This window comes from Lissotriton vulgaris, chromosome 3_1 (genome assembly GCF_964263255.1).
Source record: "Lissotriton vulgaris chromosome 3_1, aLisVul1.2, whole genome shotgun sequence".
Taxonomy (NCBI): domain Eukaryota; kingdom Metazoa; phylum Chordata; class Amphibia; order Caudata; family Salamandridae; genus Lissotriton; species Lissotriton vulgaris.
This window is the reverse complement of record NC_141689.1, coordinates 1,920,745,766-1,920,762,087: the sequence shown is the minus strand read 5'-3', so window position 1 is coordinate 1,920,762,087 and position 16,322 is coordinate 1,920,745,766. Positions and strand designations below refer to the sequence as shown.

Genomic DNA, 16,322 nt, shown 5'->3' with positions numbered 1-16,322 from the left:
CCGGAACCCTCAGAGAAGGTTAAAAATGTAGGATTCATGATAGACACCAAATTAGCATACGAAGCCCAAGTAAACAAGCTAGCCTCGTCTTTTTGGCTGATATTAAAAATGATAAGAAAGATACTCCCATATCTGCCCCAAGACACACGTAAAACGGTAGTGACAGCTCTTGCACTGTCTCGATTGGACTACGGAAACGCATCATATGAGGGAGCCAGAGTAAAAATCATGGAAAAAATGCAGCGACTCCAGAATGCAGCAGCACGACTAATACTGGAAATTCCAAAGTTTCAGCCCATTAGCCATAAAGTAGAGTCCCTCCATTGGCTACCAGTGGCCAAAAGAGTCAATCACTATGCTTGACCTACAAGGCACTGCAGGGCAAAGGACCTCACTTCCTGAAAACACACCTGAAACATTACGAACCTTCTAGGCTACTCAGATCTGGACAACAAAAACTGATAGCGATACCCAAGTTTAAACGATCAAACTGGGGAGGAAGAAGTTTCCTTGTTCACGCAGCGCGGACATGGAATCTACTGCCACTAGATATAAAAAACAGCCCAACATTGGAGATATTTAGAAAGAAAATCAAAACCTGGCTATTCGCTGCATAAACTGCGCTAACTTCAGACCTGCACAGGAAAATGGAAAATCATAGCGCCAAGACGCCTCCGGGCATTCGTGCGCTTTAGAAATTGATAAATCAAATCAAATCAAATCAAATCAAACGCAGGTCTCTCTCTACACGTGCATCAACCACCAGAGTTCTCTTACCTTTACTAAACCTTGAAAATTGATGGGTACACAAAGATCTCTGTAGTAGATCTATTGACTCCTTAAGATATTCGACCAAGTAAATAAGCCAGAATAGATTTGCTATCACTTTTTTCCTCGTTTCAGTGTCTTGGGGGGTAGTTCTTTAAAAATAAATGTATAAGAAGGTATCCATGGGTTTGTTTCTTTTTCCAGTACTGTCTTTAGTAGTTTTGAGGCTAGTTTTCTCCTTGTGTAACTTCTGCTTTTATGCAGTAGTACGAGAGCTCTTCTAATAATTGTCAAACGAGGACCTCTTGTGGCCTTTTTAGGTTTTGCTGCTATGAATTTCCATCGACGTGGTTAGCAATTAGTATGCTTGGCGTGCCTTCTGGGGGCAAATAAACTATTTTCTGTCAAAATGCTTCGTCTTTAAGTCCGAAATCGCTAACCAGAATGTCGCGTTATTATTTTTGAAAATGATTCAGCAATACACGAAATAAAAAAACTGCAACTCATTTTCAAGCAGTAGTAACTGCTCGTATTTTAGTGGCGTACGCTACGCGGGAGTAACCATGCACATGCTGGCGTCGTCGATCGCCACTTTAATGCAGATTTATCCTTGTGAATTGTGCCTAGGGGTGAAGTAGTGGTACTACTGAAATTCCGGAGTAAGCCAAGAAAAGAACAAGATCAAGTGACATCAATATATAGAAACATCTGAGTGAATCAGGCCTTAAGTGTTGATTTCTGCTCGGGATGTACGCAGTTGATCACTGTTAGCTATCCTAGGGGGATGTGAAATAAACATTTAGTAGCATTTTGGTAAACCTATTGGTCTTTAATACTATTTTGAAATGAGACATTGAGCGGATTATTGCAGGGAGAGCATCAGTGTGTTCCAGAGGTCATTATGGCAACATTTCCTGTCCACAAGGCCGGAAACAAAGGGTAAAGGGTAGCAGCAAAATGATCATTAGATCTGTAGAACAGTTTGATTAGAAAGTTGTGCTGGAGTGGTTTGAGAGGGCAGTCCCTACATGAGTGTCTGCTATTGAGAAACACTGCTTATTGGTATAGTTCCAAACCCTGATTTATATGACTGCTGACTGCAGTCACAGTTTCAGAACTGTGCGCGGTGAATGATTAGGGAAGTACAGAGGGCATCTCTGCTGGGTATAGCCAAGAGTATGGATATTGATTATGATTTCTGGAGGATGGGGTGGGGCACGAGTAAGAACTGGTAGACTCAGATCTCATATTCTGGTAACGTAATAGTTTGTGTCAAGTCAAGTCAAGTCAAAAAATTTATATAGCGTACTACATACCCAGAGGGTCTCAAGGCGCTTGGGGATGGGTGGGGAATTACTTCTCGAATATCCAAGTTTTAAGTTGCTTTCTGAATGCTAGGTGGTTTTGAGTGAGGCGAAGGTGCAAGGGAAGTGAGTTCCAGGTTTTGGCCGCTAGGTAGGAGAATGATCTTCCTACCATGGTGGTTTTGTTGACGCGGGGACTAGCAGCGAGGGCTTGGTTGGAAGAGCGAAGCTGGCGGGAGGGGGTGTAGAAGGAAAGACGTGTATTGAGGCATTCGGGTCCAAGTTCGTAAAGGGCTTTGAGTGCGTGGGTGAGGAGGCGGAAAGTTATTCTCTTATTGACGGGGAGCCAGTGGAGGTTTTTCAGGTGACCAGAAATGTGTTCTTTACGCAGGATGTCTAATATGAGTCTGGCTGATGCGTTCTGGATGCGTTGGAGTTTTTTCTGAAATTTTGCGGTGGTACCGGCGTAGAGGGTGTTTCCGTAGCCAGGCGGCTTGTCACCAGTGCGTGGGTGACCGTTTTTCTAGTTTCGGTGGGGATCCATCGAAATGTTTTTTTGAGCATGCGAAGAATGTTGAAGCAAGATGAAGAGACTGCGTTGACTTGTCTGGTCATCGAGAGTGAGGAGTCCAGGATGACGCCTAGGTTCCGTGCGTGATCCGTCGGGATGGGTGCTTTTCCAAGGGCCTCTGGCCACCAAGAGTCGTCCCAGGCGAGGGGGAGGTACCTAAGATAAGGACTTCTGTTTTGTCTGAGTTCAGTTTCAGACGGCTCTGCTTCATCCATTCGGCAACCTCTTTCATTCCTTCATGTAGGTTGGTTTTGGCGATGTTTGGGTCTTTGGTGAGTGAGCGGATTAGTTGAGTGTCATCAGCGTAAGAGATAATGTTGAGGTTGTGTTGGCGTGCGATGGTCGCGAGGGGGCTCATGTATACGTTGAAGAGGGTGGGGCTGAGTGAAGATCCTTGTGGCACGCCGCAAATGACTTCAGTGGCCTCTGACTTGAATGGTGGGAGGCGTACCCTCTGAGTTCTTCCGGCAAGGAATGAGGTGATCCATTCTATTGCTTTTCCTTGGATTCCGATGTTTCTGAGTCGTTGTAACAGGGTGTTATGACAGACTGTGTCGAAGGCTGCGGAGAGGTCGAGGAGGATGAGGGCGACTGTGTCTCCGTTGTCCAGTAGAGTTCGGATGTCGTCTGTTGCTGCGATGAGTGCGGTCTCAGTACTGTGTTTGGCTCGGAAACCGGACTGTGAGGAGTTGAGGGATTTGTTGGCTTCGAGGAAGGCGGCGAGCTGGTTGTTGACAGCTTTCTCGATGACTTTGGCCGGGAATGGAAGGAGCGAGATGGGGCGGTAGTTTTTGAGTTCGGTGGGGTCAGCTGTGGGTTTTTTCAGAAGGGCGCTGAGTTCAGCGTGTTTCCAGCTTTCTGGGAAGGTGCCGGAGTTGAGGGAGCAGTTGATGACGTCTCGGAGGTGAGGTGCTTTGATGGAGTCTGCTTTGTTGAAGATGTGGTGAGGGCAGGGCTCTGTGGGGGATCCTGAATGGATGGAGTTCATCAGGCGGATGGTGTTCTCAGTGAAGATTGGGTTCCAGTCATTGAGGATGTTCAAGGGGGGGTGAAGGTACGGTAGAGGGTTGGGTGAGTTGGTCTTCGGGTAGGTTGTTGAAGCTGTTGTGGATGTCTGCGATTTTGTCGTGGAAGAATGAAGCTAGGGAGTCGCCAAGGGTTTGAGAGGGGGTGATGTCGTTGGAGTTGGCAGTGGGGTTGGTAAACTCTTTGACGATGTTGAATAATTCCTTGCTGTTGTGGGCGTTTTTGTCTAGTCGGTCTTTGAATGCGGTTTTCTTGGCAGTCCGGATCAATTGGTGGTGTATGCGGGTGGCGTTTTTGAAGGCGTCCTTGGTGTTGGTGTTTGGGTCTTTTTTCCAGGCCTTCTCAAGAGATAGACAGAGTTTCTTGGATTTCTTGAGATCCTCGTTGAACCAGGGGGTGTGTTTGCTGCTTAGTTTGATTTGACGTTTTTTCAGAGGTGCTAGGTTGTCGGCGGTGTTGGTTAGCCAATGGGTGAGGTTAATGGCTGCTTGGTTGGGGTTCGATGAGTGGGCAGGGGGGTTTTGAAGGAGCGATGTGGAGATCTGGTCGATGGTGATTTTGTTCCAGTTTCTTCGCAGGGTAGGTTGAGGATAGTTGTGGGTTGTGGTCTTATTGTAAACAAAGTGAATGCAGCTGTGATCCGTCCAATGGAGAGTTGTGGTGTGACTGAAGGAGATGTGTTTGCTGGAGGTGAAGATAGGGTCGAGAGTGTGTCCAGCGTGGTGTGTGGGGGTATTAACAAGTTGTTTGAGTCCGAGGTTGGCGAGATTGTCCAGAAGGGTGGTGGTGTTGTTGTTGTTGCTCTTTTCTAGGTGAAAATTGAGGTCTCCCAATAGGATGTAGTCCTCGGAGGAGAGGGCGTGTTGGGTGATAAAATCAGTGATGTCTTCAGTGAATTGTGCACGGGGTCCGGGTGGCCTGTAGAGGAGGGTGCCTCTGAGTGTGGTCTTGGGGTCGGTGTGGATCTGGAAGTGAAGGTGTTCGGCGCTAGAGAGGTTGACGTCCGAGCTGGTTGAGATGCGGATGGAGTTCTTATGGACGATGGCGATGCCTCCTCCTGTTTGGTTGATGCAATCTTTTCGGATGATTTTGTAGCCTTCCGGGATGGCTATGGTGATGTCAGGGGCTGAAGAGGCGTTCATCCAAGTTTCTGTTAGGAAGGCGACGTGTGGGGAGATGGTGTCTAGTAGATTCCAAAGGTTGATGGCGTGGCTGTGGACCGATCGGGTGTTGAGTAGGATGCAATTTAGGTGGTTTGCGTCGGGTCTATGTTTGGTGTTAGTGGGTGAGGATTTGGTTTTTGTGCCGTCAAACTTGCAGGAGTTGCATGTGAAGGGTCCATGGGTGTGTCCAGGTGCGGCTTGGGCGCAGTTGGGGAGTCGACCTGGGTTTAGGGCAAGGAGGGAGGAGGAATCGTATGTAATGCGGGTGGGCTGGGACTTAAGGGAACCAGGGGGTCTGGCGCTGGGCGTGGTCTCGGCGCGGACGGGCGTAGACGGGCTTACCTTTGGCGCACCTTCGGCACGGCCGTAGCGCGTGGACGCTGCGTGTTGGGACATGTGCTTTAAATGGATAGAGGAGGGGGCGGAGCTTGGGAGGGTCCGCTGGGAGGCGGTCTCGGGGAGGCGTGTCAGGGGAAGCACAACAATCAAGATGGTGGTGGAGCCTCGAAACGAAACTCAGCAGACAATGCTAGTAAACCTGAAATGCCCAACTAGAAGCAGCGCGGTCTCTAGGGCACCGGGTGAGAGCGCTACCCCTTCAGTAATGCTTTGGCCACAGAGCGCTTCAGTAAATCACAGTCTAAAGTTTAAATTCAATGCGGAGTTAAAATGCTAATGCTCAGCGCGCAGTTACAATGCAGAAATCAATGCGGAATGCGGAGTTTAGATAATAATGCTCAGCGCGCTAGCAACGATACCGATCTGAAGTCAAGCAGGTCTAGATCAGTATCAGCTGTATCAGTATCAGGGCGTTGTAATTGGCAGGAGTCAGGGAGCGAGGGAGGCCTAGAAGCACTGCTGTCTGTTGAAAGTGTGTTTTGCATTCGTTTTCTGGGTTTCTGTCCGATCTGTCCTTGTATGATGCATTGTTAGAATGTTGTTTTGGTCCGTTTATGGCTGGGGGTGGCAGTGTCCTGTTAAGACAGCTATGTCTCTGTGATTTTGGTTTTGGAGAGGTCTGGTCGAGAGCTTTGTCCACATTTTCATGAATTTCGAAGGATTGAACCATGCCCTTTGACCTGCAGTTAGAGATAGAATAGGACTGGTTTTTCTCTCTGTGTGTGGCATCTTTGAGTTGTTTTGGTGTGTTTGATGTGGTCTGTTTGATGTTTTATATGATGTATCTTGATGGTAAGTGCTGTTTGAATCAACACAATAGTCGACTGCGTGGCATATCTGCTGTATGTATGTGGAATATGTTTTCTGGTGTGTACTGTTGATCATGTGCCTGTTACATGTTGGCGAATATTTTGGATTATTTCTACTGGGACCTGGCTCTGTAGCCCAAACGTAGCTAAGAATGGTTCAGCAGCAATGCAGCACTCTACTTTTTACATCCAAAGAGAGGAATTGCACTAGGTCTGCCCAGCAATATAGATGGTGGCATCGGATGCAAACTTTTAGAGGCTGGGATATTGCCTACGGCTGTTCATTTATGCCAAACGACCTAGCTACCAATTGGAACAGCAGTCAGTTAGAACATGAGCAGAAGCTCTGTAATATTTTGAAGGCACAGATTTTCTTCATCCTGAACTGAGAGAAGCAAATGTTGAGCAGGGGTGCACATGCTATTCCCCTTTCAGGCTTATGCATGCTCCCAAAGCAAGAAAAACCCTGGTGGGGTCTTGGCTAAGACTCTGAGAAATTAAGAAGCTATTTGCTGAAAAAGAAGCAACATGGCTAAAACTGAGACCTGTAATGGCTGTATGAGTGAGAGTGCATGAGATGACGAGTGTGTGAAGGGGCTAGAGAGAGCGTCAGAGGGTGAGACCATGAATGGAGTGAGGTAGATGATGAGCGCACAAGAAGGGGAAGGGGAAGATGAGACGCTGACAGCAGGGTATGTTAGGTATACGGTCTTCAAAATGCAGGTGAGCAGACTTCAGATGAGTGCATCAAAAGTGATTGCAGAACTATTTCTGCAAATATTTTATTTTTGTAATCACTGCTCCTTTTTCAGTTTCCAGTTAAACGTGTTAACTCAGACTTTGGAATGGCAGCCATAGTATCCTGGCTTTGGGGCCTTTTCCTGCTGTGGTAAAGAGTTTGCCTGGTCCACTTTAACATATAAAAGTTTCTCACAGCCGTCAGCAGACAAATTCGAGCACCCACTGTCAAAGCTTGAAGGAGATTTGCTTTGTGGGCTTTTGATAAGAATCAAATTTAAAATAATTTTGTCAGATTCCTATCAAGTCATTCGTACCTATCCCACTTGGTTTTACTTCCTTCCACAATGGTAACCATGTGAACTTGTAATCCTAAACTACTGGTTGTTACAGAAACCTCTAAGTGATCATTGGTCCGATAGAAAAATATCCTCCCTGGCAATTATGGGAAGTTATTTATTTTGGCCTCTATTCCCTATTTCCCAGGCTGTTGAGAGCCCCTTTGAAGGCCCAGTTTGGTGTGGCTGCGCATCATCCTTTTATCTATTTCTTTTCTGTATTGTTATGTAAAACATTACAAGAGATTATATTGGCACTGACAATGTCCCAGGAAGTGGTGGCCTTCTTCTTTAATCCCTGTATTCGTTGTTATTTCCTAAGGATCCCTCAGTAGACCTCTCATAACTCCCAATGTGGATACATTACTTACCCGCACGTTTCTCCCACTTCAAAACTCATTTACTAATAATTCCACCTCGGACTTTGCCACTATTTGACTATTTATACATATCATAAAAAATTCACTCATGCCTGCCTCTCTGAGCAGCTGTAATTTGCATGTGAAATTTCCTTCTAGTCACACTGTTTGCTTCCCACCATATCGCTGCACGCTCTCAGCCTAAAAAAGTGCGCATAGTTTAACTGATAGTTGGTTGCGGCTTTGCTTGCCTACTTCCTATCCATAGTATACGCCTCTGTCCCTACATGACTTTCTAAGAGTCGCTTCCCTTGAACTAGTAAAACAATTCCTTGAGTCGCCTCTGAGCCCAGGGCACTCTTCTCTGCACTCCTTCCTTCCTTCCTTCCTTCCACGCCCTAGTTGTATGCCTTCTTCAGGCACTTGATGTACAATTGAAAAACTAGAAATAGTACCTGGGAGTCCAAGAGAAATTACGTAACTACTTTGTAAGCAACAAAACACAATACTATGTGATAGTTAAAGTGACGTGACTATGTGTCGTTCTGCACTCAAATTTCCTTCTTGGAAAAAAGTGCCCATCAGTTCCCGCCTGATTCCGCCCTACATCATTTGGGCTCTCCTTACCCAGGAGAGAATGCAGTATATCTATCAGTGTGGTAGTGATAGATTAACTTCAAAAATTTCGCTGGTAGGGATGTCAGAGTGTTAATGCGGGTTACTGAGATACAGTGCCAAATTAAATATGTGAAAATTAATGATGTTAAAATTGGGTAGCTATTGAGTGGATGCAAACAATTTTAATCAGTTCCCCTCAAAACTCCCAATATTAAAATGTGAATGCCTTCTTCAGGCACTTGATGTACAATACCTTGTGATGCAGTTTAACATGTACTGGATGTATATGGTACTGTGATGTTAAGTAATTAAATTGTGATATGTTGTCCTTTGCTTTACATGTTCAGAGCTCCTTCGAGATCACACAAAGTGTGGACGAGGACCCTCTTCTGGACGCTCCGCTGCTGCCCTCTCAGTCCCTTCACTCGGACATTAGACCAAGTTTCCATCCGGTTCCTACAGTGTGCTTAGCTCTTCTTCTCCTCCTTGTAAATGTGAGTATCATAGCCATATTTCTTCTTTAAAATTATTCCGCGATTATAAGATGATAATTTTTTTTTATTTGTCAGCCTAGATATTCTTCTTCTGCGTCACTGAAATGTATGCAAGTGTTTTGGATTATTGCCTCCATTAATCATAAAACAAATGTGGGCTAGTGTCCTTATTTTTCCCTGATGAAAAACCAACTTTTTGAACTGATTCTTTCTTCAAATGCAGTGATAGGACTTGAGGAACAACCCGTTCTTCTCCGCTTTTGGAGCTGGAGATTGATAGGCAGACATTTAGATCAGTGCTTCCCAAACTTTTTAGAACCACAACCTAATTTTTCGAACAACAAACTTTGGCGACGCACCTAGTTTTAACTGATGAGGCAGGAGTTTGTATAATGTAACAAAGGCATTGTGTGCAGCGCATTGTCATTTACAGACAGCAGATTTTCGATTTTCCTTTGAAATGGCCACTACATTTTCATAGATCCACAGCTTTACTAATAAAACTGTATTGCACACAGATGATAAGTAGTGGAAATAGGGGTTCTTGGCATATTTATCATTTGTGGATCACCAGTAAAGTGTCTTGATTATTATAAAAAGAAATTCTGATAATCTGTGTTTACTTTGCACTTATTACAAAAAAATGTGCTACATTTTGCTTTCCTAAATGCTGAATTTATACAGTTCATTTACAGGTATTTACGTTTTGCTGTGTTAGAAAAAATGACATCCTACAGTCTTTCCTTTCACGCTCGCTGTACTCCACCAAGATTGTCACATAATTTATTTTACTTTTCTTTCTCTGACTTCAAAGTTAGTGAAATTTGTAAACCTCCATCCCCATGTTAACCGAAAAATAAAAAAGAAGCTGAAGACATACCCTAACATTTGATCTCTGTCTTTGAAGTACAGCGAATGTGACAAGATGAATACAGAATTTAAAGGCATGTGTATTGCTTGCACCTTCGCAATCCACCAAAAATCGGCTCACCACAACTCACCAGTGGGTCGGGACCCACAGTTTGGGAAATACTAATTTAGATACATGTCCTGCTGTTGCTCCTATATAGCAGACTACCTAATGTTTAATAAATCAAAACATTTTTAATGGTTCAAATCTCTTTATTCCGAACAATGCCAAAGACGGTAGTACAGCCATATCGAGCCATCTCGAGGCCAAACACAAAGTCATGCATTTCTTGGCATCCAGTTATCTAAAACGAACTTTCCAGACCCAACTTCCCTCCCCCCCACCCACCCCGGACTTCCTCAAATGAGTATAAGACAACAACTACATCGTACATTTTAGTTCATGACCTGATCAGACTTTAGAGTCACTCTCTGTCAAATGCAGGAGGCGGAGATATTTTGGGCACATTAATTACCGGAAGTCCTGCGAGAGAAGAGACTAGTAAGGGTGCCATAGTTCTCCGAAGGATGCACATTGGTTAACAAGAGTTAACAAAAACATTATTTTTCCATGCCAAGTATATTCCACAGGTGGTGAAGACATCCTAGGTGAGTGGGCACATGCACCAATCTCCAATGTGAAAGAATATTCTGCACTGCTGCCCCCATGGCAAGTCCTATTTTTCTCCCCCGCCGGGATTTTAATGGGTACGTAAGAGAATTAGGTAAGCCCATCAATGTATAAGAGGGAAATCTAAGTAATTGTGTATTAAATTGCAAGTCAATATCATTGATTACCGGTGTCCAATAAGAGAGTCGTGGGCGATCCCAAAGTAAGTGTACCAAGGTCCCCTGAGCCCTGCAGCCTCTCCAGCATTCTGCGCTACGTTCTGGGTTTGCTCTATGTAGATGTACAGTAGAGGTGGCATACCAATATGTGGCCACTTTAGTTAACATTTCGGTGAGTGCTGCGTTACAGGGAGTGTGTCTGGCCCTAAAGAATATGTCCCCCCCCATTCTTTATCGCTCAACTGTCTACCTAGGTATTTTTCCCATCGGTTCTGACTGGCCTTCTACATGTGCCTGGTCCGCTGATTCAAGAGCGCATATAGCTCAGAAATGAGCCGCCTGTCTGAGTATTTGGTAATCCGCCATCTCTCATATAGGGTAAGGTGCCTCTGAGTGCCGGGCCTGTTGCTCTGGTGTAAAAGCCAATGGCAGAGCTGCAGATAGTGTAAATGTTCAGTTTCGGGAGGGCAAAATCTATGCATAGTTGATTGAAGAGGAGGGAGTGACCCCTTTCAATCATCTGTCCCATTGAGCGTCAGTTTGTCTGCCTCCACATCGTGAATGTTCTGGGACCGAACCCCGGGGAGAAATCTGGGTTGTCAAGCAGCGCTGTTATGGGGGAGTGAAAGGAAGTCAAACCACATTTAACGCTTGTTTGATCCCAGACCTCCATGGTCGCTTGTGTGATAAGGGACTGTTAGACCTGGCATCCTTGCGTGGTTTCCCCTGACTTTTTTGTTTATACCCCCTGTGTTTTTGATGCTGGGCTGGATTTCGTTTTTGCTGGCTTAGAAGCTTTTGGCACTTTGCCACTGATGATCAGTTTCAAATTGCAACTGCTTCCTGGTGAATCAAATGCTAATAGTGGGCCTGCAGCACTGATTGTGCCATCCACCTGAGTAGCCTTAAAAAAGATTTCTCAGGCCTGCCACTGCAGTGCCTGTTCACAGTTTGTTAACTTCTATGTCAACCTGGCGAGTGTAGCCACTTGCCAGGCCCTACCCTTCCCTTTTAGTAAATATAGGGCACCCCTATGGTAGGCACAAGGTACCCCTGGGCAGGGTGAATGTATGTGAAAGGTAGGAGATGTACTGGTATGTGTAACACTCCCTGATAGTGATATACTGCCAATTTCATTTTTCACCATAGGACAGAATGGGGAATGCTTTGTAACATTTTACAAACATATCTTCCCATAGGAACAAAATAGAAAAGTGGAGTTTGGTGTCCCAGAACTAAGAATTTAATAACACATCCTTTAGTAAGAATGGTTTTCAAATTGTGTGTTTGAAAATAGCACTTTTAGAAAGTGGCTATTTTCTTGTCCAACTATCCTCTGTGCCTCTGCTTGTTTGTGGATTGACTGTCTGGTTTCGGTGTGGGAGAGACAGAGGATGTGCATTCCCTGTAGACTGCCCCTGGGGAAGGTTGAGGTGTGCCTGGCCCTTCCTGGGTGACCCAGCCTAGAGCTGAATAGACCCTGGCTGCATGTAGAGTGGTGGGAGGAGATTTACCTTACATCTGAATGGAGCCTACCTCCCTTGCACAATGCTGTCTCCACCCCCTGTGCACATGCTACCCCTAGTGAATGCTGTACTGGTTTGGACAGGATTCAGACACCCTTACCTCAAAGACATCAAAGTCATTTTGGGGTATAGGAAAGTGCCCTAAACCGCCAGTCAATTAGAGTACTTGAAGAATCAAGAGGGACCTTTACCAATGAGAAGAGCTGAAGAGACTGGAGGCGAAGTGCTGCCCCTTTGCTGTGTGCTGACTGGGGTTGTCCTGCAGTAGCTAATTCTGCCAAGGAAAGGAAAGGGACTGTGCTGTGTCCACCCCCTGATTGTGAGGAGTCTCCTAGGGCCTGTGTGAGCTGGCCTCCTGTTGTAGGAAACTCAGGGACATTAAAGTTTTCATGACTTTTCCCTTCCAACCTGTGCTGTGTGTGTGTGCCCTTACACAGCCGGCGTGAACCGCGATCGTGAGGTGGGATTGCTAAGGAGTTTGCAGCATTAAGGGAGAAAGACGCTGAGGGCCTGCCTATCTGCCATCAGCCGGCTGTCCTGCGGTAATACCGATGTGGGAGGGGTAGGTGACTAGACGCCCTCTGCCAGCAACGAACAGGTGCGTTACACCCAGTTCTGGCCCCACCAGGTCAGCGCGAGGGATTTCCAACCCTGGGACTACGGTTCTGGGGAGGGACTGGACGAAGGATTGTCCTACGACACACACCAGGTCGTATACTTGATTCCTCTGATCACTGAGGGATCGACAGCAATTATATGAGCACTGTTTTGGTCCTGACGAATTGCCTTAGCAGCAAGAAACATGTTGACCATACGTTCACTAAGGGTTGAATGAGGCTCGATTACTTTAATTGTCCCGCCTCAATACCCCTTATCGTTCCTTTTAATAAAGCAGTGAGCCATGCCATTAAAATTTTGCCCTATGGACTCTACTGACTTTTTTTAGACTACACTCACGCTCACTATTGCACTTTTTTAGGCCCCTCACACCCACACACCCTTTGGCTAAGGAATAAAAGATCCCCGCCAAAGTGCAGCATCCGTTGTTGCCCGACAGGCATTGCACCGCCAGTCTGTCGCAGGGGCAGGATACCGATGATGACGCTGGACGATCACCGGGTGGGATGACAATAGTCGTCCTGAGGAAATATAAATTTTATGGTCAAGAAATGTTCCCTAACGTGTACCCCACCGTCTCCATGTACGAGCTTAAAGTGCATGTAACTTCCCTCCTGTGCCAGCTATGAAGACGCAAATACATTTGCGTCCAACGTTAACATGTCCTCTTTCAGATCCACCCTGAACGGGTTGAATATTCCGTTCCTAAGTATGCCTTGCCAACGTCTTTTTGTGGTGTACTTTACACGTTTTTCAGCTCTGGCGAAGTAGGCCCTGAATTCTGCCATCGAGCCTTTCCCTGCCTTCTGACTCTGAATGCCTCAGCCTGGGCCTGCCTCTGTACCCGTGACCTCTGCCTTGCTCCCTGCGCGGCTAACGGCGCTTAGCTCAGCCTGTTGCCTGCCAAGACTGTATTCAACCTTCGAATTATCTGCTCCGCTCCTCAAAAATACATTCCTGCCTACTAGTTCAAGTAAACATCCTTCCAGCTGCAGAGCAAAGGGCCCGGCCTCACTGTCTCCGTGCAAGTAATTCATAGCTCCTGTTACCATGGTAGGCCCATGCCCCCTCGCATCTCATGCAGACACGTGGACGCTTATACACGCACTCACAGTCCGTATAGAATAGCCTCTGCCCAAGAGACCTTTCCCTCTAGATAATATGGTTCCCAAACATCAGATATCAGATATGATATAGGAACGAGTTGATCTGACATGCCAGACTTCTGTCTCTTTCCTCTAGTGTAAATGTCAAGTCCCCTGCACCCTCCAGCTTCACGTCAATCACACATCATGCAGCTCATGTGACGTTTCTAGCACACACCTCTGTGTTCACGCCTAGTTCACGCCTTCTGATTACGCATTGCTAACACGTGTGTGCTCTTATCTTGTTTCTCTCAGCTGTTACGCCTACTGTATTGGTTTCCATTATATGATTTGAGTATAAAAGTTATGTATTGTCAATAAAGCATTGCTCTATCCCTTCCTGAACCCCAGTGGTGTCAGGAACCCGATATCCGGTTCAAGAACCATTCCTTTTTAAGGAATAAAACCCCTAAGAACTCTAACACCACGGACTCTGCGTCTTTCTTTCCGATTGAGTTATTTTATTTTTAGTACTTACCTGCATAGAAATTAGGACGGTAATTAAATATTTACCACATTATTTTGGCGCCCAAATAGGGACCCCTCCCCCACCCCACGCGCCGGTTGGTGCGTTGCAACCTTTGCCCCCTGCCATAAGTCAAGACGGACAATTACGCGTACCCGCAGGATTTCCTGTATCTCCCTCAGGCCTACGGAGGTGACGGAGACTGCGATCAGCACCCAGACGAGGCGGTGAGGAGTGCGGAGGATCCCGACCAGAGCCTAGCCGAAAGAAGCAAGGTCCGAGGTGTCAAGAGGCCCACCAGTTCCGAAGTATTCACGTATCGAGTCGAGTCGAGTCCGGTCCAGTCCAGTCGAGTTTTCCGAGGCCTTCAGTTCCGTGCTTCCCGGTGAGTACCATTGCTGGGGACGCATCTAGACGGGTGCATTATTATGTATCCGGTAAAGACGGGTTTGGGTACACAAACACGGTCTGCACTGTTTTAGACAGTGTATCTGTACTGTTTAGCAGTACATCAGGCATTCAAGTTCTTGCACTGTTCTCAACAGTGTATCTGTACTGTTTAGCAGTACATCTAGTATCAAGGGTAGTCATATGTGTTCAAAATGTTTCATGTGATTAATGTCGTGGTATGAGTGACTGTTTGATGTACATTACTGTGTTTTTGTGTAACTAGCTGTGTTCAGAGTAAGTAACAAGTATCGAGTATCCAGTACTAAGTAACAAGATGCCGTTTTTTAATAAATTAAGACAGATAGGAACTAGGAAAGGGATACTAGAGGAAGAAATTCCTGTCCCCCCTAGGGACACTCCTGGAAATTTTATGTACCATAAGCATGGCTTAGATGCCATACTGTACCTAGATTTATGGGCCGATTATACCAAGCACCTAGAGGAGAGACACAGGTGGCCCGTTACAGGAACATGGGATGCCGAGTGCATCATGAGAGTAGAGGAAGCGCTATGGAAAAAGAAAGCCAGACAATCCCAGAAAGATGCCATAGAATTGTGGCGTAAAGAATCACATAAACGTGCCGAAAAAGCACTCCGAAAAGAAGATAAACATAGAGAAGAGTCTGATGAAATCCGAGAAAACGAATTAGTTAATGAAGGGATCCGAGTAAAAGCAGAACAAGTAGACCGCATGCGAAACACTCTTGCAAATGACATGTATTTTGTGGCCGAGGGTTTGCCTAAAGCCACTTCAGAAATACCGAAAGATCTGCCGCCACCATTGGTTCCAACTAAAGTAAGTCACAGGACCACCAAAGACATATTCCTTGCTTCCTATCTAGACGATGTAGCTCCCGCTTACACCAATCCACGTGCCCACGTACCGCCTGCTGACGGTGACGGAGGTGGCAACCCGCTTCAAGACAATGTCCAGCCATTGCCGCAACAAAGTTCACCCGTTCGACAGCCTGCTCCACCTGCTCCTCCACCTCCACCACTTCCCACATCTAAGATTAATATACTAAATCCGTTTGCGCCTGATCCTAGTAAGAGACAAGTTCAGGTACAGATACCGACTCCACAGACACACAATGCTCAAGCCTCCGTCTCAGGAGGTGCGACAGGAGGTTTCCAGACTCCGCCATCAACACACAGATTGAACCTTAGGGACATAATGAAGCAACGTACACCCCAAACACCACGTTTCGACATGCTTAAAGATCCCCTTCCAATTTGCAGATACGATCCAGTACCCGGTAAAGACGATAGAATGTTGTTAGCATCCCTACGTTTACGAAAAGTTACAGATTACCTAGTGTTATTTCCAGGAATGACTGAACACCTAGATAGAATATATCATTTTATCCAGACTGGGGAAAATCCTGAAAGTATTAAAGAGGCCCTGGCTCACCAGAAAGTTGACACTCAAGGTTGTATATTACGTTTCTTCATAAATTGCTTAATAAGAGAACGAGACAGGCCTGGAGTAGACCAGGAAGAGATGGAAGCACTAAACAGGTGGGGTCAAAATATAGCCGAAGGAAACCATGATAAACTGAATTGTATAGCAAGCATGTACAAGAAAATCAGAAAAGCAGTAATAGAAATACACGAAAAAGAACAAGAAAAAGAAAAAGAAAGCGGCAGGAATGACTCCTCCGAGGAGGACGGACCTGAAGAACCTGACACGGCTAAAGAAATGATAGCGTATGTGGGTAAGGGAAATTACCTTAAGAAAGGCATTCGTCCAGAAAGCAAGAGAGTTTTTCTCTCTGGCATATCAAAACCGAGTTCTCCTGAATATCTGTTTCAGGGTACCGATAAAATTCTTC

The 16,322-nt window shown here is 45.8% G+C and overlaps 1 protein-coding gene across 1 annotated transcript in view; it reads left to right on the top strand.

Moving 5' to 3' along the window:
- TMEM192 (transmembrane protein 192) overlaps window positions 1-16,322 on the top strand; it is a 528,270-nt gene that overhangs the window by 44,103 nt on the left and 467,845 nt on the right. Inside the window, exon 2 of the mRNA XM_086962393.1 lies at window positions 8,441-8,587. Coding sequence (XP_086818519.1) covers window positions 8,441-8,587 — 147 coding nt within the window. The remainder of the gene's footprint in view (window positions 1-8,440; window positions 8,588-16,322) is intronic.